The sequence below is a fragment of the Eumetopias jubatus genome, unplaced genomic scaffold (genome assembly GCF_037043125.1).
Source record: "Eumetopias jubatus isolate StellerSeaLion01/CBP00866 unplaced genomic scaffold, mEumJub1_p1.0 scaffold_1, whole genome shotgun sequence".
Lineage (NCBI taxonomy): Eukaryota > Metazoa > Chordata > Mammalia > Carnivora > Otariidae > Eumetopias > Eumetopias jubatus.
The window spans coordinates 203312934-203327682 of record NW_028274807.1 but is presented as its reverse complement, the minus strand read 5'-3'; the positions used below and the strand labels follow the sequence as shown (position 1 = coordinate 203327682).

At 51.4% G+C, this 14749-nt stretch overlaps 2 protein-coding genes across 5 annotated transcripts in view; both read left to right on the top strand.

Annotated features, from left to right (window-relative positions):
• Positions 1-2513, top strand: part of KIF15 (kinesin family member 15) — a 70294-nt gene extending 67781 nt beyond the window's left edge. For both annotated transcript variants that reach the window (XM_028087223.2, XM_028087222.2), the window contains 3 exons: positions 1024-1189; positions 1440-1571; positions 1906-2513. In XM_028087223.2, coding sequence (XP_027943024.1) covers positions 1024-1189; positions 1440-1571; positions 1906-1968 — 361 coding nt within the window. In that variant the 3' untranslated portion in view covers positions 1969-2513. The remainder of the gene's footprint in view (positions 1-1023; positions 1190-1439; positions 1572-1905) is intronic.
• A 2821-nt stretch (positions 2514-5334) lies between these two features.
• TMEM42 (transmembrane protein 42) lies at positions 5335-13974 on the top strand. Of its 3 annotated transcripts, none has more exons than XM_028087206.2 (3): positions 5335-5550; positions 8040-8186; positions 12927-13974. In XM_028087206.2, the coding sequence occupies exons 1-3, from the start codon at positions 5359-5361 to the stop codon at positions 13182-13184; spliced, it is 597 nt and encodes a 198-aa protein (XP_027943007.1). In that variant the 5' UTR covers positions 5335-5358; the 3' UTR covers positions 13185-13974. The 3 variants fall into 3 exon arrangements, with proteins under 3 accessions (XP_027943007.1, XP_027943008.1, XP_027943009.1); XM_028087207.1 differs by lacking the exon at positions 12927-13974 and adding an exon at positions 8980-9520; XM_028087208.2 differs by lacking the exon at positions 12927-13974 and adding an exon at positions 8897-9121.
• The last annotated feature ends 775 nt before the right edge of the window (positions 13975-14749 follow it).

The following is a 14749-nucleotide window of genomic DNA, read 5'->3' as shown; positions in this document are numbered from 1 at the left end:
ATAAGCAGAGAAACAGCAAGGGAATGGCTGTTGGGTAAGCAGCAGCAGGGTCTGCCGTGCCACAGAAATTTCATCAAACTAGGGGCGCCTGGGTGGCTCAGTCGTTAGGCGTCTGCCTTTGGCACATGGTCCGGGGATCGAGCCCCACCTCGGGCTCCCTGCTCCGCGGGAAGCCTGCTTCTCCCTCTCCCACTCCCCCTGCTTGTGTTCCCTCTCTCGCTGTGTCTCTCTCTGTCAAATAAATAAAATCTTTAAAAAAAAAAATTTCATCAAACTAAAGCAAAGTACACAAGACAAATGCAGAACAGCTCCAAGTGAATCAGGGAGAATATCAGTGCCTACTCCCCATGCTGTTCTTCTGAGGTTCCACGGAATGTAGTCTGAAAACACTGCTCCTGAAATGAGCTTGCCTTAAATGGCATATTAAATTTTGAGTATGATGTCATAAAGAATAATCATTCTATTCCATATGCATAAAAATGCAGTAAAAAGTACTTGTTTCTTTTGGACAGCTTATAGGATTCACACAATTTTATTAAAACTGCATTTCTACGTAATTCCATGATAACTTTGTTCCTCGTTTTTCTTTTCAATTGATAGTTGTATAGTGTATGGATTCTCAATAGCACATCCTTGAAGAAATGACTGGTGTCCTATGGTCTGAGAACCAGTTTTTGAAATCCAAAAGAATTAAGATATGGGGCATTGAATAAACCATGCAGACTATAATACTACTTAAGTTACATTTGCTCCAAAGGAGCCAGATCCAGAAGTTTCCATTCTAAATTTTTATTATTTAAAAGATGGTTTGAGGAGTTTTCCAAAATGAAAGTCTTGGATAAAATAACAAAAGAAGCCTATCTGCATCCCTTGCTGTATCTCCCTATGCTGTCTCTAGGGGAGGGCTGAATATTTGTGACGCTTTCAAATCAAAATTCTGGGCTTGGGTGAAAAATGTCTCATTTGAATACAGTTGTAATTATGTTCCTTTGGAATCCCACAAAACGCTATTTGTTGTTACAGCCTAGAAGAAGTCCAGAGTGCCCTTCAGAACAAAGAGATGGACTGCCTTAGAATGGCCGAGGAAGTCGAGCGAACCAGAACTTTGGAATCTAAAGCGTTTCAAGAAAAGGAACAACTGAGATCAAAGCTGGAAGAACTGTATGAGGAAAAGGAGAGAATATTCCAGGTGCATTTGTGTGTTGGTTGTTTTCATGTGCTTAGGACATGTCTGGGAGGGGGTACCCGTGGTTTAGAGTTGCTCTGGCATGCGCAGGGATGAATGGCCATGAGAGCCGGGAAGCTGGGCTCTCTGGCACCCAGGTAGTTGGCCAAGTAGTTGACCTACTTCGTGCTCTTGGGAGGCACGAAATAATGTGATTGTAAAAGCAAAATTAAGAGCAGCTCATTTTTACCTCCCTGGATTGATTTGCCTGCAGGAGATGGAAATGTTAAGGAAGCAGGTGGAGTGTCTTGCTGAGGAAAATGGGAAGTTGGTCGGTCACCAAAACCTGCATCAGAAGATTCAGTACGTCGTGCGGCTGAAGAAGGAGAATGTCAGGCTCGCTGAGGTAAGCCCTGAAAAGTACTTTACATAAACTCAGCCTGGTCTTAGAATGATTGTTTAAAGTTTAATTCAATCATCAAATCACTTAAATGCCTTCTTTGGGGGAACTTAATGAATTAAAAAAATATATATCAGTCCTTATTGTTCCAAGGATAATTCAGTCCGTTGTCAGGCTCTAACATAATCAGATTCTTGTTTAATGTTATAAATCATTTACAAATTGAAGGTTGTAGTCTTAATTTGAAATATAAACTTCATGAATGCAAAGAATAACTTCCTGTAAGCATTTGAGCCCTAATTTTTTTTTTCTTTTCCTTTTTTTTAAATTTACTTCTCAGGAGACAGAAAAGTTGCGTGCTGAAAATGTATTTTTAAAAGAAAAGAAAAGGAATGAATCGTAAGGATCTTGGTCAACTACCTACCTAGGCATCACCTTTCTGGAGAATTTCTTTCCTCTTGCAAAAGTAAGCCCTACCCTTGCGCATCTGACAAAGCTGAATCAAGGAGCATTATTACTAACTGTGTATGTGGCATTGGGGGCCGAACTTCAAGTTTCTGATGAATGTTCTGCATCCATACTCACCCTGTGACAGTCGGCAGTATACTATTTTGAAGTTACCATCCCATTTCAATGCTTTCAATCAGCTCTAAATACTGGGAAAACCTTTTGCCTTTTTAAAATAAAAAACTGTAGCTAAGGTTTACAGTGGATGTTGGCCAGGTTATTTTTTCCTTAGATACTATCTTCCATAATCTCCTTTGAGTCTTACAGCAGCAGCTCTAACAATACGTAGTGGTTTCAAAACTTGCCATGATGTTAATCCTATTGAGCAGCATGTACAAAAGGCAAACTTGTTAATATAGATTATTTTTGTATCCTTACTTTCAGTATTCTCCTGAGCATTTTTTTATGACTGTAAATATGGCCATCTTTCAAAATGTAATAAAATCCTTTAAAAATTAACAGTTTAATAAAGTGATTTACATTGTTCACTCGGGAGAGCCACATTAAAGACATGTCCATTCACCATATACTTAATGAGCACCTATTATATGCCCTGGTCATCCGTGAACAAAGCAAACAAAACCTCCTGCCCTCAAGGAACTTGTGTGTGTCACCACTTCATTCCTTTTCGTTGCGAATCATATTCCATTGTGCGGAGACACCACATTTGATTTACTTAACGTTTGATGGACATTTGAGCTATTGGCAGTTTGGGGGCTATTACGAATAAGGCTGCTGTAAACATTTGTGTACCAGTCTTGCTGGGGACCTGTGTTTCCTATGACTTGAGAAGATACCTAGGAGTAGAGTTGCTGGTAAGCTTGTGTTTAACTTTCTAAGATCTGCCTCCCCTTTCTGGACGCACCGTTTGGTTGTACCCTCCATGTCCCCACCAGCAGGGGGTTCAGCTCCTCCACATCCTCCTCAGCTCCTGTTGCCGCCAGATGTTTTAGTGTAGCCATCCCAGAGCTTGCGGTACAGCTCATCACTGACATTCTCCTAAGGCCTAACGGTACCGGGCGTTTTTTACACATAATAGAACACTATACGCAGCAATAAAAAGAGGCAACATGGATGAACCTCAACAACAACAAAAAAAAGTGGAAGAAGCCAGGCCCAAAAACCCACATACCTGTATGATCCCATTTATGTGAAATGTCCAGAAAGGGCAAATTATAGAGATAGAAAGCAAATTCTCGGTGGCTTGTGGCTGGGGATGGGAGCAAGTGACCATAAGGGCATGATGGGAACTTTTTTGATGGGGTGGAAATGTGTTGGTTTGTGGTGATAATTGCACACAGTTAGCTCTATAAATCTTCTAAAAATTAAACTCTCTTCAAAATGGCTTCATTTTATGGGTTGTAAGTTATACCTCAATAAAGCTGAGGAAAAACAATTTAAAGAATTAATGCACAGGGGCGCCTGGGTGGCTCAGTTGGTTGGGCGACGGCCTTCGGCTCAGGTCATGATCCTGGAGTCCCGGGATCGAGTCCCGCATCGGGCTCCCTGCTCAGCGGGGAGTCTGCTTCTCCCTCTGACCCTCCTCCCTCTCGTGCTCTCTATCTCATTCTCTCTCTCTCAAGTAAATAAATAAAACCTTTAAAGAAAAAAATTAATGCACAGTTGAATTCCCAAAGAGTAATCAATCCCTAAGAGCCAGAAACAAAAAAGGGAACTAAAAATCAGTGTAGGAGGCACCAGGCAGGCTTGATGGTAGAGCGTGGGACTCTTGGTCTTGGGGTTGTGAGTTCAAGCCCCATGTTGGGTGTAGATCTTAAAAAAAAAAATAAAATAAAATGAAATTCAGCATATAGAGTGTAGAAACTGAGATTGCCCTGGAGGTGGGAGAAGGGTTGGAACACTGAAGCTGGTACTAAAGAGGCTTGGTTGGGTCTTACCCACCTATGGGAGTGTCTGGGGGCTGCCAGAACAAATGACCACAAACTGGAGGGCTAAAAACAAATGTATTCTCCCACAGTTTCTGGAAGCTAGAAGTCCAGATTCAAGGTGTCAGCAAGGGCATTCTGAGGGCTTCAGGGAGCATCTGTCCCATGCCTTTCTCTTAGCTTGCGGTACCGACCGCAGTCCTTGGCGGTCCTGGGCGCGTAGATGCATCACTCCAGTCGGCCTCCGTTGTCACATGGCCTTCTCCCTGTGTCTCTGTCTCCTGGAAGAACACTAGTCAGATTAAGGCTCACGCTAATGACTTCTTAATTTGGTTACATCTGCAGTAAGGTCATATTCACAGGTGTGGAGGATTAGAACTTAAACATATCTTTTTTTTGGGGGGGGGGGGGACACAATTCAACCCATAAATAGCAGTTAGCAGGGCTATCCATGCTTTAATTTGAGCCACAAAACCACCCTGTGAGAGTGGCAAGGAAGGACTTCCACGAAAACTTCCTGAATGGAAAAAAAAAATGCTGCTCAACAGTTCAGTGTGAAATCATACTAAAAACGTCCAATACAGATCATGTAAACTATTTTTTAACGTGTGCTATATATACAACTGTGCCTAGACAGAAAGTACGCTAATAATGATTTTCCTGGAGAGAAGTAGTCCAACACTTCTCTTGGAAAGACATGTACTACTTTTTACACACAAACACTTTAAACATTTAAGTGCATAGGAAATGGGAAGTCATGTTAGTCCTGGGAATCTGAGCAGAGTGATTATGGGTGACTTACATTTTCTAAATCCTACAGTGAGCGCGTATCCATCTGGGCCTTTTGATTTGTCAGAGGCCCTCACGGGAGCCCGCCTCCGGGCCGAGTGTGGAGGTCTCTAGCGCCCTCTGCTGAGGCGTCTTTCCACTTCGCGCCTCCGGAACTGGAAGGTGCCCGTGAATCCCCAGCGGGTCTCGTCGGAATGCACATTCTGATCAATGGGTGTCGGGCGGGCCCGGGATTCGGCATTTTTAACAAGTTCCTGGGGAACGCGGATGCTGGGCCGCACTCAGCGGCAAAGGCTGAAACGGCCGGGTCACGGATAGTTATTCTACAGCAGCAACCACAGCGGCACGGCCGCGGCTTCCGACGCCAGCCCCGGACGGCTCGCGGGTACACCTAAGCCCAACGCCGCAGGCTGCCGGCACCCCCCGCAGGCCCCCCACCGGGGCGCGGCTGCGCCCCCGGCCCCGCCCCCCGGAGGCCCTCGCCGCGCCCGAATTGGCCTCCCCGCTCACGTGGGCGCCGCGTCACGTGGGGCCGCCGCCCAATCGCGGCACGCGCTCGGTCCCGCTGGTGGCGGGTGCGCCGGGCGCCGGGAGAGGTGGCGGCGGGCACCATGGCCGAGAGGCCGCAGTCCCCTGGCGGCGCGGTGTGCCCGGCCGCCTACCCCGACGCCCCCGCGGACTTCCCCCCGCACCTGCAGGCCGGCGCGATGCGGCGCCGCTTCTGGGGTGTATTCAACTGCCTGTGCGCCGGCGCGTTCGGGGCTCTGGCCGCCGCCTCCGCCAAGCTGGCCTTCGGCAGCGAGGTCGAGCCCGGGGCGCCGCCGCGGCCGGCGGGCGGGTGGGCCCGGGCGGAGGAGGGGCGCTGCGGGGCCCGCGAGGCTCCGGGAGGGTTGGGGTTGGGGGCGCAGGGCGAAGCCTCACGCCCGCGGGTCAGTTGGCCCGGTCCGCAGCCGGGCGCTGCAGTCAGCTGGGGCGGGAGAGCATCCCTGCATTCTAAATCCCGGCAAATCCTCGTCCAGTGTAGGCGGTAAGAGACCTGAGCGTCTTCCCTACCAGGGACCTACAGTCTGTCCTCCGATTGGGCTAGTTCGCTTTCCTGCATCCACTCTCTACCTTTCATTTTAAGCCCCTTATACCTGAACATGTCTCTCCACGTGACTCTTAAGGTGAGAAGCCTTTTGCCCATCTCTTTTGCTCCGTAATTAACGAGTGTTTCGACCCATATACCCTGCTGCCAGGAAAATTGGGAGTTTGGGACACGTAGGCGTAAGAGAGGACGGAGAAGCATGCTGGATACCCCGCTCCCATCCCCTTGCTGAGAACTCCTAAACGGCCTCCACACGTCTGCTGAAGTGGACCTCTGCCCCTCCCATCCCGAGTGGTAGGCCAGTGTCTGCTGCCCGAGGGGTTTCACTGCCCCAGTACCCCAGGGTTAGTTCCTGACCTGGACAGTGGACAGACTGGTCCATGCGGGTAAGCCTGTTTAGGGCTAATCCAGTGGGAACCACCATGCTTGAGGTTAGTGCCCTATTGGGTGTAATTCTTGAAGTGCCCCAAAGGAAGATGAGTAACTCTGAACCATGAGGTTTCCTAGTCTGTGTAGTTGTGCACCAGGCCTTCATAACTACATAAGCAGGTTGCCACTGGTTCATACAGTGCTTTTGTGAAAATTCTGCAAAGACACCGTTTCCTTTTTTTTAAAAAAAAAGATTTTATTTATTTATTTGACAGAGAAAGAGAGATCACGAATAGGCAGAGGGACAGGCAGAGGGAGAGGGAGAGGCAGGCTCCCCGCTGAGCAGAGAGCCCGATGCGATGTGGAACCTGATCCCGGGACCCCAGGATCACAACCTGAGCCAAAGGCAGATGCTTAACAGACTAAGCCACTCAGGTGCCCCAAGACACCCTTTCCTTACGACACTGGAAAGAAAGAGTATGAGGGGCGCTTGGCTGGCTCAGTCAGGAGAGCATGCACCTCTGGGTCTCAGGGTTGTGAGTCTGAGCCCCACAATGGGCGTAGAGATTACTTAAAATCTTTTTAAAAAAGAAGAGTGTGCTATGTAGATGGTCACCGCAGAGGAGGCATCTCTGTCTGCAAGCAGGTTTCTAACTCAAAACCAAGCAAGGGATCTGCATGTTGAGTAGGAGGCTTAAGATCCTCTCCTTTCCAGGGCGCCTGGGTGGCTCAGTTGGTTGGGCAACTGCCTTCGGCTCAGGTCATGATCCTGGAGTCCCGGGATCAAGTCCCACATCGGGCTCCCTGCTCAGCGGGGAGTCTGCTTCTCCCTCTGACCCTCTTCCCTCTTGTGCTCTCTATCTCTCATTCTCTCTCTCAAATAAATAAATAAATAAAAATCTTAAAAAAAAAAAAGAAAAGGGGCGCCTGGGTGGCTCAGTCGTTAAGCATCTGCCTTCAACTCAGGTCATGATTCCCAGGTCCCGGGATCGAGCCCCACGTCGGGCTCCCTGCTCCACGGAGAGTCTGCTTCTCCGTCTCCCTCTGCTGCTCCCCCCCCACTCGTGCTTTCTCTCTCTCTCTCTCAAATAAATAAATAAAATCTTAAAAAAAGAAAGGAAAAGGCTGCAAGTACTCCAAGTGATGCCTGGGATCACTAGTCAAGTGGGGTGGGGGGGTTCCCTGAGCAGGGCTGCGTCCTGGTTAAGAGCATGGAGCCACTGCCTGGGTTTGAATCCTGGTGGCTCCCACGGGTTATAGGCACTTTAATAAGCGAGTTACTAATTTAGGCTCCTTATCTGTAAAGTGAAGTTAAGGAATAAATGAGAGTGCACTTAAAACACCTGGGCACAGGGCCTGGCACAGAGTAAAAACTCCAGAATGCCCAGCAGGACTGGCCTGCGTGTCCTATAGCCTGCACAGGATGGGAGGAAGCTTGGCAAATGAACGCTTTATCTGATCCCTGGAGGTGAGGACTCTGCCCCTGATTTGCTCACACTACATACTGACTAATAACTGCTTGCCCTCCGGCACTGATCTTCAACACCAGTAAGGGACTGGTGTTCTAAACAAAGTACTGGTTACGGATTAGCATTTTGCTCTGCCCCAGGGCACATGGCCAGCAAGACGGTCAAATAAGTCTCAGTTTATTTCAGCTGTAAAATGGGTGCGCTGAGCATAGGGTTAGGTGAGGTCCTGTGCAGGAAAGCTCTGAGGAGCTGTGGTGGGGTCTCAGTAGGGGCCCGGCTGCTGGTGATCAGGCCCCTGGGTGTGCTGTGAGGGGGGCCACAGGTCCGCCCTGGCTGAGCGTGGCCGCAGTGACACTTTCTCCCGCAGGTGAACATGGGATTCTGCATCTTGGGAGTCATTGTGATGGCGACCACCAATTCTCTGATGTGGACATTCTTTAGCCGGGGCCTCAGTTTCTCCATGTCTTCAGCCATTGCATCAGTCACAGTGACGTTTTCAAACATCCTCAGCTCGGTGAGTGGCCCGAGGGTACAGTCCCCCTGTCCCAAAGCTGGGTTCTGGGTGAGTTGGGGGAACTCCCGCCCTTGCAGACAGGAGCTGACGCAGAGTGGGCTGTGGCTTGACCCCTGGGGGCTGCTCCTCTCATCTCAAACTTGGCCGAACTCTGAAGCTAGCTGGGAATGAAGTCCAACTGTGAGAAAGCCTACCTGCATGCTGCCCTTCCAGGCTGCAGCCCTCATTCTGAAGTCTCGGCCACCTCTGTGCTAGCTGGACGCCTAGGGCTCTGTGAACTTGAGCGTGAGATGTGGAGGGGGGCCACTCTTTCCTCTGATAGCCTGATGTCAGCCAGGCAGGGCTGAGCCCAGTTGGTCCTGCCGTCGAGGGAGGGAGGGCTTGGCCGGCCGGTTTGGATCAGCAAACACCAGGCGCCCGCTGTGTGCTGGGCCTTAGCGGCTGGCCTCTGCTGGGCTTTCTTGTGCACTTCGCTCGGGGCCAGGGCTGTGAGGAAGGTACCCTCCTCCCCTCTCCAGGTGAGCCAGACGTGAATAGTGACTTGTGGAAGGTGACAGCTGGGTTTCGGGCCCCCAACTTCCAGCTCCAGACCTTTCCTCCTGCCCCAGGACGGCCGTCAGCCCCTGGGGGAGTGAGGTGGTGCCTCCTTGCTGCGCTCGAGTCCTGCGGGCACGTGTGGACATGGCCTCACCGTGGTCTCTGTCCCACAGGCCTTCCTGGGCTTTGTGTTGTATGGAGAGTGCCAGGAGGTTTTGTGGTGGGGAGGCGTGTTCCTCATCCTCTGCGGCCTCAGCCTGATCCACAGGGAGCTGCCGCCCAGCGGGAAGGCCCCCGAATACAAGCAGAAGTAGCGGAAGGTGGAGAGACAGCACGGCGGCCCAGGCGCGGGATGGCGTGTGGGGACCACCTCCCAGGGCCTTCTGACCATCAGCCAGAGGGGGATGCTGCCGCGGGAGATGGGCCTCCGACCCGGCAGCCTTGAGGCTGGCCAGCCGCCCCTTCTGGAAGGGGAGGGACAGGTGCACTTGTGTTCAGCCTGAAGCCTTCTCGAGACGCCCGCGTGGTGCTTCTCACGCCCCCTGGGCCCACCCGGTGCCCCTTGGCAGACGCTGGAGACCCAAGGGTCAGTCTGCTGGGCGCACGGCCTTGAGGCCACGCTGCGGTTGCAGTCCTGTGGCCGAACAGAGGCCCATCCCGTGACGCCGGGGTGGGTTCCGGTGGAGCTTTCCGACACCTCCACGCGGCTGTACTGGGGCATCTGCGTCCTGCTTCTGCAGTCTGGCCAGGGAAGGGAAACTGGATTAATAAATCCTTCGGTTTGTAAGTTAAAAGTAGCAGGTGTGCAATCTTGACACTGTCCTTTTTTTTTTTTTTCCCCCTTTCCAAATCTTCTGGAGTAAGAGGGAGCAGCCCAGGTGAGCCGCGGCCCTTGGACTGGAATTGAGAGCCGCCCTCGTCCCCCGGGGCCTGGGGCTCAGCTGTCCTCCTGCCTGCCAAGCTCATAGAGCCCACGGTTCCTTCCCTGATGCCACCCAGGCTGGCGCTCTTCAGTTTCAGCAGCGTCTGTCCATTTTCGTGGTACGCAAGAAGGAAGGCTTGCCCTCACCACTTTGGGGACCTAGTTTTGTTTTACTTGGTGGGAAAGGAAACCGGCCCAGAGGCTGCTCTCGCCCCCTCATTCCCCCCGTAGGCCTCTCTGCCCTTTGATTTCCTTTATCGGATCCCTGTGCCATTTTTGTATCTTACGCAGTGTGAATGTTCCAAGTGGTCTGTGTACGTAGCCTGCACGTTCCCTCCCTCGTGTGGGGCTTCAGGTTCTCGGGGCAGGGGGTGCTCCCCTGGATGTCCCGGCGCCCTCTCAGCTCTCCCTGAGGCTGACCGCCTCCATGTCTTCTTCAGACACTCCCTGCAGTAGAGAGGAACTTGGTGGCCAGTAGGCAGTGGGGGGGGGAGGCGGGGGGACAAGGGCGGTGTCCAGGCTGCCCCTCCTCCCTGCCCATGTAGCACCTCCACTGCCTTCCTCTATTACTCATTGCACAGCTGACGGATGAGCTTCCGAAAACTGTTCGTGGCTCCTACCGAGTGGGATCGGGCCTTAGCCCACCTCTCCAACTTCTCTCCCGCTGCCTCCTTAATACCCCCGCAACCCACCACGCTTGAGTTACCCCCCACACTTGCATCTCAACAGTTCTCGAGTCTCGTATGTCCAGTCCTGCCCCCGTGCTTGGTGTTTTTTTGCAGGAATAGGTAAGCCCGTCCTAAGATTCATAGGAACCCTCAAGGGGCCCCTGAGTAGGCAAAACAGTCTTGAGAAAGAGCAATGTCGGAGGACTTACGCATCCTGATTCCAAAACTTCCTGCAAAGCTACGTAACGAAAACAGTATATATAGTCCTGGCTTACAGACATGAACTGATGGTACAGAATAGAGAACCCAAGCCCTTCGAGAAGGGTATTGAGACCATTCAGTGGGAAAGGGCATCTTTTCAACAGCCTGTGCTGGAGAAACTGGATATCTATATGCAGATAAAAGAATGAAGTTGGACCCTTACCTTTCACCATATAGAAAACGAACTCAAATGAAAGACCTAAAATTGTAAGAACTAAAACTACACACTCTTAGAAGAAAACCAAAGAAAATCTTCATGACATTGGATTTGGCAATGATTTTTTGACACCTAAAGTACAGGCAGCAAGAGAGAAATAAATTGGGCCTCATCAAAATTAAGAACTTTTGTGCATCACAGGACGCCATCGAGAGAGTGAATATATAACCTGCAGAATGGGAGCTATTTTGCAAACCATAGATCTGAAAAGGGATTAATATCCAGAATATATAAAGAACCACAATTCACCAACGAAAAATTCAACTTGAACGCAGGCAAAGGACATGAACAGACATTTCTCCAAAGAAGATACACAGATGGCCAAGAAGCAAGTGCAAGATGCTCAGCATCGCTGGTCATTAGGGAAATGCAAATCTAAACCACAATGAGACAGCACCTCATGCCTATTAGGATGGCTATTGCCAAAACAAACCACAGAAAATGGCAAGTATTGGTGAGAGTGGAGAAACTGGAGCCCTTGTGCATTGCTGGTGGCAATGTGAAATGGCACAGCCACGGGGGAAGACAGTTTGGCAGATGCACAAAAAGCTAAACCATCATATGATGGCGGCGGTTCCAGTTCTAGGTGTATAGCCCAAAGAATTGAAAGCAGAGACTCAAAACAGATGCTCATATGCCCGTGTTCATAGCAACGTTATTGACAATGACCAGAAGGTGGAGACATTCTGGATAAACAACGTGGTAATAGACATACAATAGGTTATACAGCCTTATAAAGGAATGAAGATCTAACACCCAGGCTACAAAGGTGAACCTTGAAAACGTTTTGCTAAGTTAAGCCAGACACAAAATGACAAACACTGTATGATCCCACTTATCTGAGATACCAAGGAGGCAAATTCATAGAGACAGAAAGTAGGAGGGTGGTTGCTCAGGGACCTGGAGGAGGGGAATGGGTGGGGGAGTTGGTGTTTAATGGGGACAGAGTACAGAGTTCCGGTTTGGGGCAGTAAGGTTCTGGAGATGGGTAAGTAGTGATCGTTGCACAACATGGTGAATGTATTTAATGCCATTGAATTGTCACTTAAAACTGGTAAATTTTATGTCATAATTGTATTTATCCATATAAAAACCAAACCGAGAGGGCGCCTGGGTGGCTCAGTCGTTAGGCATCTGCCTTCGGCTCGGGTCGTGATCCCGGGGTCCTGGGATCGAGTACCGCATCGGGCTCCCTGCTCGGCGGGAAGCCTGCTTCTCCCTCTCCCTCTCCCCCTGCTTGTGTTCCTGCTCTCGTGCTCTCTCTCTCTCTGTCAAATAAATAAATAAAAAATCTATTAAAAAAAAAAAAACCAAACCGAGAAAAGAGGGAATGGCAGGAAGAGGGATTGGAGACAGCTAGTGGTGAAGACTCTTTGAACGAGTTTTTGGGCAGTAGGTGGCAGAAAAGGGACGGGGCGGGGGTGGTTATTTTTTTTCTGGTTGTGAGAGGAGAAATAGCGTGTTTACGTAGGCTAATGTCAGTGAACTATCAGTGGGGAGACTGAAGGTGCAGGAAAAGGAGCTGTTCAGAGCCCTGAACTGGGGCCGGTGCACACGTGAGGGTTGGCTTTTGCAAAGGCCGCAGACATCTCACTCTCCAAGAGCTCAGGACTTTGGTCTGTGGGCAGAGCGCCAGGTAAGGTGGCTGGATGTTGTTGGAAGGGCTCGTAGAAGTTCTTTTCTCGAAGTTCCTCAAACTTCAAATCATGAAGAAAAGACAGTACACCTTAAAAGAAAATTGGGCAAAGCACATGAGTTGATCATTCATAGAAGAGGAAGCTTAAGGGACTCCTGGGTGGCTCGAGCGGTGAAGCGTCTGCCTTCAGCTCAGGTCATGATCCCGGGGTCCTGGGATCGAGCCCCGCGCATCGGGCTCCCTGCTCCGCGGGGAGCCTGCTCCTCCTCCTTCCTCTACCCCTACCCCCTGCTTGTGCTCTCTCTCTCAAATAAATAAGATCTTAAAAAAAAAAAAAAAAAAGGAATTGCGAAGGATGAAATTCTGAAATTTCACATATTTCCGATGTGGTTTACATCTCACTCCGTTTGTCCTGACCATTTATCCACTGGGCAGCCTAGAAAAGATCTAGCCCTTTCTGGGGGACAGCTGCATGTCGTAATCAAACCGTCTTCCTAAGGTGTGCGGACCAGGAAGGAGGAAGAGGAGGGACAGAGAGGCGTTGTTGCAAACTGCAAAGGCCCTAGAACGCCGATCGTACCCCGACACCCCTCGGGGGTCCCGAGTCGTCCGAGCTGGCAGGGGCACGCGGGGTCCCTGGGATGTGCCCTCCGCAACGGGCAGGAACACAGCGTTGGCCTACAGAGCCTCTCAGCAGCTGGATTTCCGGTGGCCCCATCAGAGGACAGGCTCTCTCCCGCGGGCACCCGTTCCATGACCCAGAGGGTCCAGCCCAGCATCTGGGATGTTTTCGTAGCTCAGGGGCTGCGCGGAGCGGTGTCCGAAATCTGCATGAGGCCTGAGCCCAAGTCCCGTTTGCCGCGCCTGAGCTGTGCGGCTGGCCGGTCTGAAGATGCTCGTCACTGACTTCCTGAAAAAGGAGCACGCCATTCCTCACCTCACTTTGGCGCTCCAGACCATCAAACGTGTGGTCCGGCATGGGCCGGTGTTTCACTGGTGGCCGGGCCCGGTCCAGCCGGGTGCTCCGGGACAGCCTGACCCTGCCCAGGGCGCGGGTGCTGCTCGGAGCCCTGCTTGTGGGGCCTGGGGGGCCGGAGCACTGGATCCTGTCTCCCAGTCTGTCGTGGGGGAATGATGTGGACACATAAGGACGGAATGGGGGACCTCCATCCTCAGACGCCCCGGGGTCTTAGCCAGGAGCAGGGTGTGTCTGGGTGGGGCTGGAGCAGGGAGAGGAGACAGCGGGGCAGCCGGAGAGCCGTCTGGATGAATCATGGGGCTGAGGCCGGCTGACACCATAGCTGGCTGGAGGCAAGCCAGTAGGGGTGATTAAAAATACCCCACTTCGCGGGGCGCCTGGGTGGCTCAGTCGTTAAGCGTCTGCCTTCGGCTCGGGTCATGATCCCAGGGTCCTGGGATCGAGCCCCGCATCGAGCCCCGCATCGAGCCCCGCATCGAGCCCAGCATCGGGCTCCTTGCTCAGCGGGAAGCCTGCTTCTCCCTCTCCCACTCCCCCTGCTTGTGTTCCCTTTCTCGCTGTCTCTCTCTCTCTCTGTCAAATAAATAAAAATCTTTAAAAAAAAAAATACCCCACTTCAGATGCAAAGATAATAGGAAATGGCCCATCCACGGCTCACGGTTAGGTAAATACATGTGTGCAAGTACCATCAGCGAAAGAGACAGAAAAATCGATTGTGTGACAGGCAGCGGGATAATGGGGATGCTCTTGCTGCTTTAATGTTGTGTTTGAGTTTTAAAAATAGATCTTTACAAGAGGCTATATTTTGCCCCTGCCTGGCAGAGAGCTCCTTTCACTCCTTCCCCGAGGGAGGTGTAGAGTCTCCTCAAATGTGCGGGTGGAGACTACAGTCGGGAGAGTCTCCGTTCCCTTCGGCCATGATGAAATAAGCACCTACTGTGTGCCGTGCTGGGGGCCCCCTGCTCAGCCCAGAGGACCAGGACCTCAGTGCCCCTGATTTGAGGGACTGTATAGTGTCCCTGGGTGCGGGCGCATTCCTCCCATAAATATTTACTGAGCACCTAATACGTAACCTTGTATCACTCACTCAGCAAATACCTGCTGTCTGCCTACTGCCTCGGCGCACCCCCCCCCCCCCCCCGCCCCGGGCTCTGGGAACGCGGATGTAAGGCTGTCCCCCGCTCTCCTACACCTGCCTCTTCTAAGGGAGGGAGCGGGACAGTGAGCCAACAAGCGTACAGGATAATGTCAGACAAGGACTCGTGCGCTGAAGAGACCGAAGCCCGAGGGTCGCCCGGCGGGAGAGACAGCAGCAGGTCAGGTGGTGCTGAATCAGCTAGGGC